The sequence below is a fragment of the Diaphorina citri genome, unplaced genomic scaffold (genome assembly GCF_000475195.1).
Source record: "Diaphorina citri unplaced genomic scaffold, Diaci psyllid genome assembly version 1.1 scaffold1025, whole genome shotgun sequence".
Taxonomy (NCBI): domain Eukaryota; kingdom Metazoa; phylum Arthropoda; class Insecta; order Hemiptera; family Psyllidae; genus Diaphorina; species Diaphorina citri.
The window spans coordinates 35745-51988 of record NW_007378455.1 but is presented as its reverse complement, the minus strand read 5'-3'; the positions used below and the strand labels follow the sequence as shown (position 1 = coordinate 51988).

The window sequence follows — 16244 nt, the reverse complement described above, 5'->3', positions numbered from 1 at the left end:
GGCTGAGGAACTATAAACAGAGAGTAGATCAGCGTCTAGCTAGGGGACTATAAACAGGGAGTAGACTAGTCCAAATTTTCTTCACGCTATATCAATAGCGAAGGTTGAGTGCGAAGGGCATCCCACTCGGAAAAGTATACCATTGAACTTGAGTTGACGAACACAAAGTTTGGCTTTTAAAAATGAAGGTTTCCTTCCCCCTAAACGCAATTTTTCGGTTTGGTTGTACGTCAGTAGTTATATATTTATTTTTAAAATAGATAAATAGTATCTATACTTTACCAGCTCCATAAATAAAATAAATGATGGTAACACAGACATAATACACAATAATTACTGAAGTTTTCTACATATTAATACTTAGTATTAACTTCTTAAGGACGAAGTACTTATCTATTGGTTTTTGAATTGAATCAGTGGGTTTCGAATAGACTTCCCAGAGTTTCTGCCATTGGCTGATGCTGAGAAGTACCTACCTAATTTAATGGTACTTATTAGCTTGGTCTTTTAATTTGGAAAAAAAGAGGAAAGTCTTTTTTAGGTGTCCCTGAAGAAATCAATACGTCTATTGGCTGATGCTGAGAAGTACCTACCTAATTTAATGGTACTTATTAGCTTGGTCTTTTAATTTGGAAAAAAAGAGGAAAGTCTTTTTTAAGTGTCCCTGAAGAAATCAATACGTCTAACAAATCCTGATTAGGGCAGTGTACACATACAGCAAAATTTATAGAACACTAAAAACTTTGTTAACAACCTACTGGATAAACGTTACAGAGTCACAGTCCTCTGACAGAAATTAACTAATAATAGTTACTTAACCAGATATGTTCAAATTCTTTAAACTTTAAATAGTAGGTACATAGGTAGTTATTAATTTAAGCTGCCTATCTATATCTACATATAAGAGATAATATGTTTTCCTTCTTAAGTATTACTTGGCACAAAAAATGCTGTAAAAAAAGTTGGTGCAACAAGTTTACAAATTTGGACTTGAATCTTAAATAGGGAACATTGAATCTTAAATAGTTGTAATGAAAAATAAAGGAATATCAAAGAAAAAATACTTTCACCTACTTTAAATACTTTGTATAACTAATTAAAACAATCTTATTCTAACCCTACTCTGCTATTAAAATAAATCACCATTCCCCTTATAATAAACAATAATGCCCACAATGTTGACTATTACTTAATGTAGTTGTAAACATTTCTTTTCAACTTATTCTAGAGGGGGCAAATACTTTTTGTATTCAAATTTCCGAAGTCAATCTTTAAAATATTATTTGCAAGATTCAATTTTTATTTAAATGGTCATATTATCTGATCTGTAACTGTCACATGAGCAAAGAGTTACTGGTAGTCCACCTAATTTGAAGGAAAAGAAAAAGGAGGGAGAGGAGGCCAAAAAGATTAGGAAGAGAACATGTACATTGTACAGGATTAATCACAGATCCTCATTTCACCTTTGTGAATTTAAGACAATCAGTTAAGGAAGACTAGGGTTTGCACAGATACACATTCAGAAGTTAATTGGTTTTTGTTTTTTGTTCAACATTTTCTAGTCCTGGTTCATATGTTCAAGAAACAGGCCTCTCAATTTTCACTCATGATTTAGATTGTTGTTCTTTTTTGCTATCAATATAATTGTATTTGATGAATCTTGATCCTTGGACTATTTGAGCACATTCATTTGTAAAATGACAACTTAAGAGCAGCAAATTCCTTGGCTGAACTTTCCATGCAAATCTCATGAAGACAATGGAATACAAACACAAGGCTGAAAACAAAAAGCAAAAAATATTCCAGTTATGATTGTTCTCTGTAGTGGGCCCCTAGCTATAAGAAAGACTCCTACAATATTCTAAACACAGATTTGAAAGAATGCAAGAAAAGGCTTTCACTCAACATACCAAAGGTCATTTTTCCACTAATAATACTGGGATCTTTTTTGAGATCAGCAATGGCAGCTAGAGGTATTCCCCAATTGGCAACTGGTCCCCAGAAATGTGTGCTGGAAAAAGAAAATATACTCAATATTGAACTGATTCTTTGGAGCATGAAATAAATCAATCATTGGAATTTGGATATTGATGGTGTTTTGAGTCCACAATACTGGGATCTTTTTTGAGATCAGCAATGGCAGCTAGAGGTATTCCCCAATTGGCAACTGGTCCCCAGAAATGTGTGCTGGAAAAAAAATATACTCAATATTGAACTGATTCTTTGGAGCATGAAATAAATCAATCATATCTGGTGGAATTTGGATATTGATGGTGTTTTGAGTCCAAGATGGTAGCACACCTGCCTTGTAAGCGCTAGGTAGTGGGTTCGATTCCTGCCCGGGGCGAACTTTATCCTAAACAGATCAGGTTTGTTCTTGGAACGGCTGGCTTTCTCCTATCCTGCCAGCTTGGAGCTCTTGGAAGGTAGGTAGCGGGTCTGCCTTGTTAGCGCTAGATAGTGGGTTCGATTTCCGCTTGGAGCGGATTTATTCTAATCAGAAAAGTTTGTTCTTGGAACGGCTGGCTTTCTCCTATCCCGTCCTGTCTTCGATTTGAGGACGATAAAAAACTTCTTCTTTTTTCTAGGTGTGACTATGTGGAATGCAAGAAAAGTTTCAGCTCGAAAACATGCGTGGAAACTCACATCAAGGCTGTACGATATTATATTTCATATTTTCCATGCTTTGTGAATCACAGAATCTTATATCCCTACAGAACATATTATTATTAGTTCTTGCAATAAGTTGAAGCTAAAATTGCTTGCTTTGTATTGTACATACGTAATTAGAACTTTTAAGTTCCACTTTTGAGGTATTATCATCCCAAAATTGAAGAGAGAAGGATAACAGGATAAAAGAAAATCAGCCTTTCCAAGAGCAAATATTATACATTCAGGATAAAATCTGCCCTGGGCAGGAATTGAAATTGTGGCCTAGCACTTACAAGGAAGATGTATCAACAACTACTAAGCTAACACAAATATTATACATTCAGGATAAAATCTGCCCTGGGCAGGAATTGAAATTGTGGCCTAGCACTTACAAGGAAGATGTATCAACAACTAAGCTAACTAGGCTGGCTATTCCATTTACATTAAATTAATTTTAAACTCTAGCCAGCCTTGGTAGCTTGGTCGGTACGTTGTAAGTGCAAGGCCTGAGCACATAGGTTGAGGGCAGACGAAAGGCCTCGAACTGGCATGCGTCTTGATATGTTGAGCCAGGTTAAACTTCATATGGAATGATTTTGCACATATGTCACAGATATAGGTTTCAGTCGTGTGAATACGCCTTACGTGCTGCTTCATTCCGGCTGAGGTACTGAAGATCTTGCCACACGTCTGAAAACAAATACTAGTGCTTGTTTATACTGCTCGAATAGAAAGAGGTTTGATAAAGGGAACTATAACAAAGAAAGTCTTATCGTACCAAAATATAAGAGATAATGAGGCCAGGAGTCTGGTGAGTCGGTGTACGGTTCAGAGCCTGTCAGCATACAACTAATGATTGGACGTAATACTAGTGTGCTTCGACGCATATCACGTGAGAACACCGAAGTACCTCTGCATATTATATCAAAATAGGTATACGCACAATTTATTCAATATAGTCTTTAGGTAACAAATCCGTCCAGCCAGACAGTGAAATTTATTTTGTTAATTTATATTTTTTTACTTTTTTATATAGGTATTTCTGCTATAATTATTTTAGTTAATTAGTTTAAGTAGGTAACGGTTTTAACATTCCATATTGGACTTGTGTTCTCTAATATTTTGGGGACATCCTCATTGTAATTTTGTATGACATGTGTAAGAAAATTATGTGCCTACCTAATGTCCTTCATAAAAAGAGAGAGCCACTGAAGAAAATCTAATTGCATTTTCACTTCGATAGACATCATCTTTGGGCTGTTTATTGTTTCGGGCCTAGCATAACTAACAGTAATCCTTCTATTAAGTATGCTTGTTATAATTATTATGATGGCGTGAACTTTTATTTGAATAGGAACTCTCTAATGACATACGAGATCCTCTGAAAGTGTCAACTATTCCAAGTGACTTGTCTTAGTAGGCCTTACCACATAGGTTTTTTTTTTTCAAGAGGTTTGACAGAGGGAACTGTAACTGCTATGGTCTTACTGTCCCAAAATCAAAGAGAGAAGGAAGACAGGATAGGAGAAAGCCAGCCGTTCCAAGAATGAACACTTGGAGATTTCAAGAGTTCCCTCCCTTGTTTAGTAGGTAAAAAAATTCTTTTTAAAACTTTTTCAGATTCACGTAAATCATGGAGGAAACAGATTCAAGTGATGGGCTTTGCAGACTCTGTGCATCACTTTTCTTCTCCAAGTCAGGATTTTTCATATTTGGAGATGACCAGATTACCAACAAAATTGAATTATACCTTCAAATTCAAATGGTCAGAGATGACTACCTACCAAAGAATATTTGCTCCAATTGTTTGTCAAAAATTGAGGCCTTCCATGAGTTTGCAGAAAATGCAAGGAAAATTCAGCATAGTTTCCATGCATACAATGAATCCACTGTGTATGAGGTCCAAGAGGATGAGAATATCAGCAATACAATGGAGGTATGTTTAAGAAAATTAAAATCAGCCACTTTATCGGAACATTTCCTACGCATACAATGAATCCACTGTGTATGAGGTCCAAGAGGATGAGAATATCAGCAATACAATGGAGGTATGTTTAAGAAAATTAAAATCAGTCACTTTATCGGAACATTTCCTAGATAAATATATTTCATCACTTTATCTGCTACCTATTTATTGTTTGATACATACTTATACTTACAATTATTCAAAACAGTATAATTTATCTCATTTGTTTCAGACACTTGAAAAGATTGACAGCTCCTATCAACTCTTCGCAAAAGAAGAACAAAATTTCAATCTGTCCGGCAAAAACTTCGAGCCCATTTTCAACAAAGTGTCCTGTCATAATGATGATAGTTTTCTAAACTTTTTCCCAAGTAATACCATAACAGCTCAAAACTTTTCTCCCAAAGTTCCCACAAATGAGAACAACAATCAAGTAATGTAAGTAATATTAATTAAGGTACTGTATATTTTTATTTTCCTTACCTAACCTATAGGAAGGAAAGTAGTGAATTTACTTGTTCTTTATAAATAAGAAAATAAGTTCCTTGGTTTCCTTGTAAATTATTTGTAGGATTTTTTTTTCTCTCTGTTGAAAATATTGAAAATACATATGTAGCATATATCTGTAAAACATTTAGTAATCTACACTCTCAAACCTTTGTCTAATATGAACTACATTCCCAACTTTTCAGGTCAAAGTTAGAAGAGCAAACCAATGATAAAAACATTCAAGAGTCTTCGTACACCTCCATTATCAAACCAATAGACATGAAACATCTTACAACACCAAGCAATAACCAACCTAACCTGTTCAATATCCCCAATACCCAGTCCAATCTATTCACCACACATACCTCCACTTCATCACCCATAGTTCTGGACTGTAGCTACTCTGATGATGTCATGAGTAACTCTTATCTGGACATATCAGCATATCCAGATATGTGTGAAATAGAAGACATAACCATTAACTATAAGAATAACATCAAGTTCGAAATGGGCAAGAATGTTTCTGATGTCCCTCCTAGTTTTGATATCTCAGGTAAGTTTGAAGGTGCTTTGCCATGCTACCTAGGTAGATGATATTGAAAACTGGTCAAATGTTTCTTAGAATGTAGTAAAAAAGAAAAATGAATGTCTAGGTACATAATTCTTCATCCACTTTTTGTAACCAATTTAATGAAATGTGTACATATCTCTCCCACTTGATGGTTTATCCCACCCATTTATTGTTACAGATGCCACATTTGACACCAACAGTTATGCATAGGTGTGGAACTATCAAGACATCTTTCGTTTAATCGTGAATAACACCAACTTTCTACCAGAAAGTCAACGTTCTTGGTCTACCTAAAATTGATTTTTAGGGGTTTTCGTTAGTTTCAACTCTTCTTGGTGACTTATTGACATAGTTCCTTGTTACAGTTAGTGTGCTCTTTGTAGGGTGTATGCGAAAAAATAAATACATTGGGACAATACACTGATACCAACTCTCCTCTTGTTCATTTCATGTCCGTCTCTTCTCGAATCACCTTTTTCAAAAAGTCCTTCACTCATGTTAAAGGACTTTCAAAAACCACAACTTTATTGATGCCATGCTCTCGTGGAATGGTTTTCTTCCCGAGGGAGCACAGGATACCGGGAGAATCGTGTGAGAGTTCCCTAGTCTCATATTTATATTTACTTTCTAATGACAGATAACTAGTAGATAGATAGTAGTTACCTATAATTTTATCCCATTTGAACTACCTAAATTTATATAATACATATTTATATAAATACCTACATATTTTATGTCAAAGATCAAATTATGGTCAGTTTATGTCTGATTACATCTCATAAAAATATTTTCTAACAGGAAAGATATTATATGAATTAAATTACGCATAACTTGTTTCATTAAATCTAATTCATTCTCCGAAAACCGTCAAATCGTCCCAGAATTTCAACTGAGCTAAAGGAAATCAAACTTATGCTCTGTTGGATTTTTTCAATACAAATTACTTACTATCTATTAATTAATTTTTGTAATATCAATAAAAAAGGAAAAGCTCGAAAATAAATTGGACTTGAACCGAAGGGAAAGAAAGAAAATGTTCTAAAAAAAACCAATGACAGTGATTTGTCTGAAGTGACAGTTTCCAGGAAATATAGTAACTGAAGAAAAAATCCCAATAAGTAGATACGAAAATTAAAAGAACTAATACTGAATATTTGACAACAGAAAAAATATTATTATTGTCTTCGAAGAACTAGATTTTGCATGTGTCTAGATCTAAAATACAGTGTTCCGTCAAAAAATAGGTGCACAACACAGATCTCAGTGGTATAGGTTTTCCTATCGTTTTAGAACCGTTCTAGGATATCTAGACATGCTGGAGAAGGTCCAACTGGATAGCACATCGTATAACAGAACTGCCTCAGCCGTCAATTTTCTGTCTAAGAAATCTCCCTATAAGACTTGGATCGAGAAGAAAAGCACGAAGAAAGCAGGTTTTTACACCCTCACAATTTGATATTCATTCATTTGTTATTCTACTCTTTAACCCTTCAATTCTTGCTACCACAAGATTCAATCATAATCTCAGTACTGGTAAGAAGCATTTTGTTGTCCTTCGTGACTTTTATTGACATGATTTGAGAACCAATAAATTTCCAACAAAATAATATTTAAGTAAAGGCTATAGTGTACGCTGATAAATTCAAAGCATTCCATATTCCAAAGATGAATGGAAAATGACGAACAGGCACTTAAATCTCAACTGACCAAAAACTCAAGAGAGATGATAGATACGAGCTTCGACTCATAGCTTGATAGAATAAAAGTAGAATTTGTTGATCACGTCTGAGAATTGGATAGAATAGACGAAGACGAGGTTTAACAAGAATGGCAATAAATGGACTGTCAGAAAGTTATATCGGCAACCGTATAACGTAGACGGTGGAAAATAAAGGTGCGGAAGGTCTAATGGTAAAATAAAATGACAAACTGATAATAAAATTGTGTCCACAGATAGTCGATGGCCGTCGATCGATGTCGACTGAACCGTCCACACTGCTTCGACAACATAGATCCACCTCGTCGATCGACGGCCGTCGACTGTGTGGACTACTGTGGACACAGCGTAACTGTGACATAGACCAAGTTCTAACTTCTAGCATGAGTAAGGTTCCTCTGAATCCCATGCTCAACCCCGCAAAGCCCCGGGAGCGCGCAGCGCGACCGTATACGCAACCCCGCGTAGCGAACACGCGAAGCCCCCGGGGTGTTTTAATTCTCTCGAGAACAGAAGCGGCGAGTGTTTTTACAATACTTTCTCTGAAAATTTAGATTTACAACCTTCATTTCAGAACTTTCCAAAGGGTTTTGAAGATAGGAAAAAATACCTACTTACCTACCTACACAGATAAGTGCCCGTAAGCATTACCTTTGGAAATGAGGAAAACAAGAGTGATAAGGTGATATGAAAAAGACCAAAAGGTATAAATCAAAGTCAAACCTACATAAGTAATGTTAAATCACTAATGCTAGTGCACCTGAATTTAAGTTAGAAGAAAATAAACTTGATTATGAAAAGGTCCGAGGATCATTCAAATCGGCAACTATAAAATACAGAAATACACCATCTTTTTAGCATAGCCCCAGAAAGCACATAACGTGACATCACGTACGTAATGTGCGTAACTCACGACAATAGACTACCTAGTACCTAGACAGGTCGGGTTCACTGTTCGACGAAGTTCATGACGTCATCTTGATTTTCGGCTCTCCGATGGAATTTCTTTTCTCACCTATCAAAGTGCCGAATAATATGTCGGTGTTCCTCCCTTCACATCACAAGAAATAACTAAAAAGGACTTTTTTTTTTCAATGTGTTAAGCACACATGAATGCTTGTCACAAATATCGTTTCCCAATTATTACACCTAGATAAATATTAGACTTGGACTTGAACCACCATCCTCCAGACCCAAAGAAAGTCCAACGCGTTAAACTAAATAACTTGTCATATCGGGGGACGTGTAAAGCGTCGCTGGCAACAACCTGGCATATCACCATACTTTCCATCAGGGGGGGACGCAAGAGTGAGCAAAAAGTTTAACGTATTTTATTTTATAATTGAAAAAACAACAGAGGAAGAAGGGAAGGATTGCTAGAATGATTTTGAAGACAGATAAAAATCTACAGAAAAAAGGTTCATTTTGTTCCACTACCACATCCACAACCAAAATGTGGTTAGACTAGTTTCTGCTATGGGAAACTGGAAGTGAGATGCTTTGAATTTGACATGGAACGTCCCATGTGAGAATCAGTTGTGTTAGGGGGGCATGATTTATTTCATAATGGCCTGAGACGAAATGAAAAGAGCCAAGCCGGAAATCGAATACGTATTGTCCGTTTTTTTTTTTCTTCTCTTTCTTCTTTATTTGCTAATTATTTATACTTTTTTCTTCTTCATGAAATGAAGATCGTCTGAAAGAATTCCATAACGTTCGTTTTTTTTCTTCTTTTTTGAAAAAAATATTAGATCTTTGGGAAAGATTTATACATGAAAAATAACGGATTCTAATTCTGAATAGTGTCCTACTTACCACGACTCCAATCCTACTAACTTATTTTTTGTCTGTCTGATGGTGACGTGACAATTTGCAATATGCAGCGTCCTACATTATGGTCAGGTGAGCTTTAGGTAGGGACCATAGATCACCAGATATACTGGTAGCTGAAACTCGGTGATCGTATATTGGAAGTTATTCAGAATAACAGACACGCACATATTGCTGTTTTTGTTTTAAAGGAAATCCTTCAGTTATTAATATTTACATTACCATTTCTCTCACTCATACTTTTGAACCCTCCTTAGAAACCTCATTGACAAGTTATAATAAAACAAGTGAGGGAGGGAGAGGAAGGTTGAAATCATCAGCATTATCCCACAGTGTTCATCGTTAAAATTCACATTTTTTTTCAATACCTGTTTGATTTTTATACAAATAAAAAAAATCTCTATTTTTTCTTATTGCTTAGTTAACCCTTTTAGACCGTTATGAGGTGTCAATTTCTGTGCACTTCTTCGTCTATTCTATCCAATTCTCAGACGTGATCAACAAATTCTACTTTTATTCTATCAAGCTATGAGTCGAAGCTCGTATCTATCACCTCTCTTGAGTTTTTAGTCAGTTGAGATTTGAGTGCCTGTTCGTCATTTTCCATTCATCTTTGGAAAATGGAATGCTTTGAATTTATCAACGTTGAATTTATCAGCGTACACTATAGCCTTTACTTAAATATTATTTTGTTGGAAATTTATTGGTTCTCAAATCATGTCAATAAAAGTCAATTGGGATTTTTTCTTCAGTTACTGTATTTCCTGGAAATTGTCACTTCAGACAAATCACTGTCATTGGTTTTTTTAGAACATTTTCTTTCTTTCCCTTCGGTTCAAGTTCAATTTATTTTCGAGCTTTTCCTTTTTTATTGATATTACAAAAATTAATGAATAGATAGTAAGTAATTTGTATTGAAAAAATCCAGCAGAGCATAAGTTTGATTTCCTTTAGCTCAGTTGAAATTTTGGGACGGTTTTCGGTGAATGAATTAGATTTAATTAAACAAGTTATGCGTAAATTAATTCATATCCTTTCTGTTAGAAAATATTTTTATGAGATGTTATCAGACATAAACTGACCATAATTTGATATTTGCGGCTTTATTTATACTTTTTTTAAATAATATGTAGACAAAATATGTAGGTATTTATATAAATATGTATTATATAGGTAAATGTAGGTAGTTCAAATGGGACAAAATTATAGGTAACTACTATCTACCTACTAGTTACCTGTTATTAGAAAGTAACAGGTACCTAGCTTCATCTATATAAATTAGTGAAATTCAGAATTTTGTAGTTGTGAATTTATTTTGTTCAATTGGAATACTCAAAAATCTCTTTTATTACAATTTATTAGATATTTAAATTTAGGTATTGAATATTTTTCAAAAGATCTGAGTTGCAATAGTTATAAGTTATAACCCTATTTGTTTTGGTTTTGTGCTCATACGATATTATATTTCATATTTTCCATGCTTTGTGAATCACAGAATCTTATATCCCTACAGAACATATTATTATTAGTTCTTGCAATACCTAAGTTGAAGTTAAAATTGCTTGCTTTTTATTGTACATAATTAGAACTTTCAAGTTGCACTTTTTTCGAAGTACCTCTGCATATTATATCAAAATAGGTATACGCACAATTTATTCAATATAGTCTTTAGGTAACAAATCCGTCCAGCCAGACGCACATCAAGTGTAACAAGTGTTTAAAAGTGTATGAGGCCAAGTCAAAGTTTGATGAACATTATAAAAGTAAGTCCACATTATCCTGTCTTATTCCTTAGTTTCCTTCATGGGGTCTCATGTAGGCTCTATAATTAAATAGTTATCAATATTAATCTAAAAAAGTAATCCAACCATGCGTAGAATAACCGTTAAATTCCATAGAAATATTTCAAAAGCATTTTACACTGTAAGAAAATTATGCGTGTCTTGGTAGCCCAATAGTCAAGGCACTTAAGCAGGAAGCGGGATGATGCGGGTTCGAATCCCCATTGAGAGATGGAATTTTTATCTGACTCTTCAGTCTTCACAACTGGTTGACCTCAAGAGCAATAACCGTTTATATTTCTCGCTTACATTTGATTTTGATTATTACAGGCGCCCACAATGAAAGTCCAGTGTACACCTGTTTATGTTGTAACAAATCTACAGGGTTTTATGCCACATTCAAGTCCCATTGTTACAGAAGAGATGAAATTTATTTTGTTAATTTATATTTTTTACTTTTTTATATATATCTGCTATAATTATTTTAGTTAATTAGTTTAAGTAGGTAACGGTTTTAACATTCCATATTGGACTTGTGTTCTCTGATATTTTGGGGACATCCTCATTGTAATTTTGTATGCCATGTGTAAGAAAATTATGTGCCTACCTAATGTCCTTCATAAAAAGAGAGAGCCACTGAAGAAAATCTAATTGCATTTTCACTTCGATAGACATCATCTTTGGGCTGTTTATTGTTTCGGGCCTAGTATAACAGTAATCCTTCTATTATGCTTGTAATAATTATTATGATGGCGTGAACTTTTATTTGAACAGGAACTCTCTAATCACATACGAAATCCTCTGAAAGTGTCAACTATTCCAAGTGACTTGTCTTAGTAGGCCTTATTAAGCATTTATGACTTTTTTATGTTGGACATTGGGATTCATTCATTTTGTGCCTTATTTAATTAGTGTATTTTTTAACTGTTGCAAAGAATGATTTTATTTTAATAAATAAAGAACTAATTTATACCAAAACTCACCACAAGTACCATATTTGTTTCGAATTATTTAGTATATTAAGGAGTAAAGCTCGTCTTTATTTGTGAAATAAAAGAATAATATCAGCAAATAGAGTTTGATAATGACAATGCATGGGAAAAAAGGCCCTTAGCGGTCTTAAGCCTTTTAACATTTATTTAATAAGCTGAAAATTTCCTTGGATCAAAGTCATAATCACATGGAACATTTCAGATCAAAGAAGTAGTTATGTATTTATTTTTAAAATAGATAAATAGTATCTATACTTTACCAGCTCCATAAATAAAATAAATGATGGTAACACAGACATAATACACAATGTCTTTATTTGCGAAATAAAAGAATAATATCAGCAAATAGAGTTTGATAATGACAATGCATGGGAAAAAGGGCCCTTAGCGGTCTTAAGCCTTTTAACATCTATTTAATAAGCTGAAAATTTCCTTGGATAAAAGATAGTCATCAAAGTCATAATCACATGGAACATTTCAGATCAAAGAAGTAGTTATATATTTATTTTTAAAATAGATAAATAGTATCTATACTTTACCAGCTCCATAAATAAAATAAATGATGGTAACACAGACATAATACACAAAATCCAAGTCTTATAGGGAGATTTCTTAGACAGAAAATTGACGGCTGAGGCAGTTCTGTTATACGATGTGCTATCTAGTTATGATACAGTTGGACCTTCTCCAGCATGTCTAGATATCCTAGAACGGTTCTAAAACGATAGAAAAACCTATACCACTGAGATCTGTGTTAATACAAATAAAAACACCTAGAAATAAATTGATGCCACCTTAGATTTTAATGATTTTATATGTCGCCTTATTAAGATTTATTTGTCCTTGTATCAAAAGTCCATACCTATTTCCTATTAATCCTATGAGACCGAGACATCATTTTCTCAATTCGCCACTTTTCAACGTATTTGTCTTTCATGTGCTCAGGATATTTATTGAAACAATCCTTTGGATCCATTTTGTCATGGTTCTGAGTTGCATAATTATTATATGGACCATATTTCTCATTTGCACTATCCCGAGGTTTAATATATCCAGGAAAAGACTCCTGACGCCATTTGTCCACGAATTTTTCTTCCATATGTTCTGGATATTTGTTGAAACAATTTGCCGGGTCAATTTTAGCCTTATTTTGTGGCCCGTAATTGTTGTACACTCCAAACTTGTGATTAGTACTATCATAAGGTTCATGATATTCTTTGTATATCTTCTTTATTTCTGTATCATCTGTTTTATAAGGATTTCTATCAAAGTAGGAATTATTCTTGCCTATGTTTGCGTAGACAGGTCGTGATTTAGTATCCTTTGATTTACCAACGATGTATTTTTCTTCATACGGATCTTCTATGTATGTAGGAAAAGGTTCGTTTTTGACATGTTTGTTTGTGTAGAAATTTCTTTTCTCCGGTTCCTTTTTAGTGACTTCTTTCACCCTCGGATCTACGCTTTCAAGTTTAGGTCCGAATGCGCCGTACCAATCATTGCATGTTGAATGTTTCTTGTGACTAAATGTTGAATAGAAGGGTCCGTTGATCATTTTCCCATTGATGAAGGTTCTTTCATATCTCATTTTCTCTTTCCTCTTATCCTTCCATAATGGTCGATCTCCATCCTCATAGAGTCGTTTGAAATCTTCAAAATATCCATCTCGGTTTGCAGACTTGGTGTGTGTTGGACCAGCATACATTTGAGGAGGACCAAATGGTTTTCTACGATCAGTCCAGTTTGAGAACTCCTCCGCTATCTGTTTAATTTCTTTATCTTTATCCATGATATCTTAGGATTAATACAATCACTATTACTATTTTCGGACTAAACTAACTTTTTATTGTTTTATTTTAATTTATTATGTTGCCTCAACACATTTTTTTAATTACATTAAGAAAATAAATATTTGGCTGTTATAAATCAATGCAATACATATGTATACATAGCTCCAGTCACATTGCTATCATAGTACTTGTGTAATGTGAAACAGAAAATAATACAAAACGTTGGTTCGTGAAGTGTCACTTTCCTTGTCCGAAAGAGAAGTACATTGATATTTCCATAGAGTTCTGGAGAAGACTCCGTCGCAGCGAAGTCATAAAAGTGAATCAAAAGCCGCCATCATGGTACAAAATTTGTTTACATAAAAATCCGAAGTGTTTTTCCAGTGTTCAATATGACAATTATAATAATAAATTGTTTGAATTCAAACTACCCATACGAAGAATAGAAACTATATGGACGTGAATAAGAACAGATAATTTATGTGTTGTGAAGAAAAGGTTAAGAATATGCTCATTACTTGGGAATTCAGGTGTTCGCAATAGTTATTAGAACATGGTATGCATGGACTGTCGGGCTAGTTTGGGCTCTACCTTGGACTTCTACAAGTTTTGTCTATTATTGGCTTGAAGAAAAAAAAAAAAAATGTCGAATTTCAAACAATAATTAAATTTATTATATTATTGTTGAATTGGATGGACCTAGCCTGGCTGAGGAACCATAAACAGAGAGTAGATCAGCGTCTAGCTAGGGGACTATAAACAGGGAGTAGACTAGTCCAAATTTTCTTCACGCTATATCAATAGCGAAGGTTGAGTGCGAAGGGCATCCCACTCGGAAAAGTTTGTTTAGCCAAAAGCAGTTGGCCTCAAAGGGATCACTCTAAAGCTGATTGAGAGGCCGACGACAAACGCCGACCCCATCTGAACATGGGAAAAGGCGAAGAAGAAAAAGAAGATTGTTGAATTGGACTGAAGCGGAGGTCACACTATTCTTCAGATTTTGGACAAAGCGTCCTGAAATTAAATAATCTAAATTAGGATATTAATATTGTCAAATGCTTGTATCTTGGAGGACTGAAATTGACCTATCTAGCAAATAGTAAAAATAAGCTTTAGCAGAAAAGGCAAGTCATCACGAAGATGCCGAAAGGTAGGGCTTCAGATTTTGGACAAAGCGTCCTGAAATTAAATAATCTAAATTAGGATATTAATATTGTCAAATGCTTGTATCTAGGAGGACTGAAATTGACCTATCTAGCAAATAGTAAAAATAAGCTTTAGCAGAAAAGGCAAGTCATCACGAAGATGCCGAAAGGTAGGGGTTTTCACTTGGAGTTTGATCCATCTCAAAGTTAAACCCGACATGTCTATCAAATTAGCAATATGATGCATCATTTGCATCAAATACAAATGTTTTGAATAAGAAAAAAACCCTGACTTCTTACCACCTAATTTGAAAGCCTGAGCTGAAAAGGGCAAAAAAAAGAAAAAAAAATGAAACGAATAAAAAATCATTAGTAAAAATGTATTTATCATGTTACATAGCACAAAAAGACGGATTTTCCTTAGATCTTGTGCAACCAAATGAAAACTAAACTGTCCCCTTGATGTGTCTTAATAATAAATGAGCACTTAAAAGATCAGAGAACACCTGTAAACATTGAAATGACCAATGAAGCTCAAGTTGATGTGAACAAATCTACTCCATCAACTCCAGTACCAAATGAAAACAAAATATTGTTACCATCCTTACAGAATAATTTTACCACTATGTTTGAGTCATGGAACAATGAAAGCACAGCACAATTAAATCAAACTGAATCTAGGAGCTTACAAGAGCAATCTGAGGACCGCAGAGAAATAACTTCAATAAATGTAAATGAAGCTATTACCTATGATGTCATATATCTAGGGGATGACATCTATGGAAGCAATACAACTGACACCAATGTAAAACCACTAGAAGTTACCAATGTGAATGGTAAAACTAAGGAATCAGTCAACAGTGTACTGAGGAGTAGATTGTTAAATTCACAGAAGAAAAATAATGAAGTACAACAAGTGATTACTTTGTTGGAAGATACTAATCAAGTGAGAAACCCTCAGGTTGAATCAGTAAGGATGATAAATACCAGTAAAATAGCAAGCTTCTCAGAATCAGAAATAAACCCACCAACCATTAAACATTCCATCAACAAAACTAATGATACAACATTTAGTAAACCCGTATCTACCGGGTCAACATTGACAGGAGCTGTTACCAAAACACCAACCATCCAATGCAAATCCTTAGATAAAATTATCAAGGATATGAGGAGAGGAGGCCAAAAAGATTAGGAAGAGAACATGTACATTGTACAGGATTAATCACAGATCCTCATTTCACCTTTGTGAATTTAAGACAATCAGTTAAGGAAGACTAGGGTTTGCACAGATACACATTCAGAAGTTAATTG

At 34.3% G+C, this 16244-nt stretch overlaps 2 protein-coding genes and 1 long non-coding RNA gene across 4 annotated transcripts; 1 reads left to right on the top strand and 2 right to left on the bottom strand.

Moving 5' to 3' along the window:
- Positions 1-311: 311 nt before the first annotated feature.
- On the bottom strand, positions 312-2072 carry LOC103513781 (mitochondrial pyruvate carrier 1). Of its 2 annotated transcripts, none has more exons than XM_026826897.1 (3): positions 1911-2072; positions 590-1777; positions 312-472 (listed from the first exon to the last, which is right to left on the bottom strand). In XM_026826897.1, exons 1-2 carry the CDS (start codon positions 2056-2058, stop codon positions 1605-1607), a joined length of 321 nt encoding a protein of 106 aa, XP_026682698.1. In that variant the 5' UTR covers positions 2059-2072; the 3' UTR covers positions 312-472; positions 590-1604. The 2 variants fall into 2 exon arrangements, with proteins under 2 accessions (XP_026682698.1, XP_026682696.1); XM_026826895.1 differs by having other exon boundaries at positions 312-476; positions 594-1777.
- An 8844-nt stretch (positions 2073-10916) lies between these two features.
- LOC113469311 lies at positions 10917-11429 on the top strand. The gene is made up of 2 exons (XR_003392767.1): positions 10917-10988; positions 11337-11429. It is a non-coding gene; the product is annotated as an uncharacterized LOC113469311 (long non-coding RNA).
- A 1349-nt stretch (positions 11430-12778) lies between these two features.
- On the bottom strand, positions 12779-13915 carry LOC103513778 (UPF0602 protein C4orf47 homolog). The gene has a single exon (XM_008478625.2). The coding sequence runs from the start codon at positions 13785-13787 to the stop codon at positions 12861-12863; it is 927 nt and encodes a 308-aa protein (XP_008476847.1). The 5' UTR covers positions 13788-13915; the 3' UTR covers positions 12779-12860.
- Between the last annotated feature and the right edge of the window lie 2329 nt (positions 13916-16244).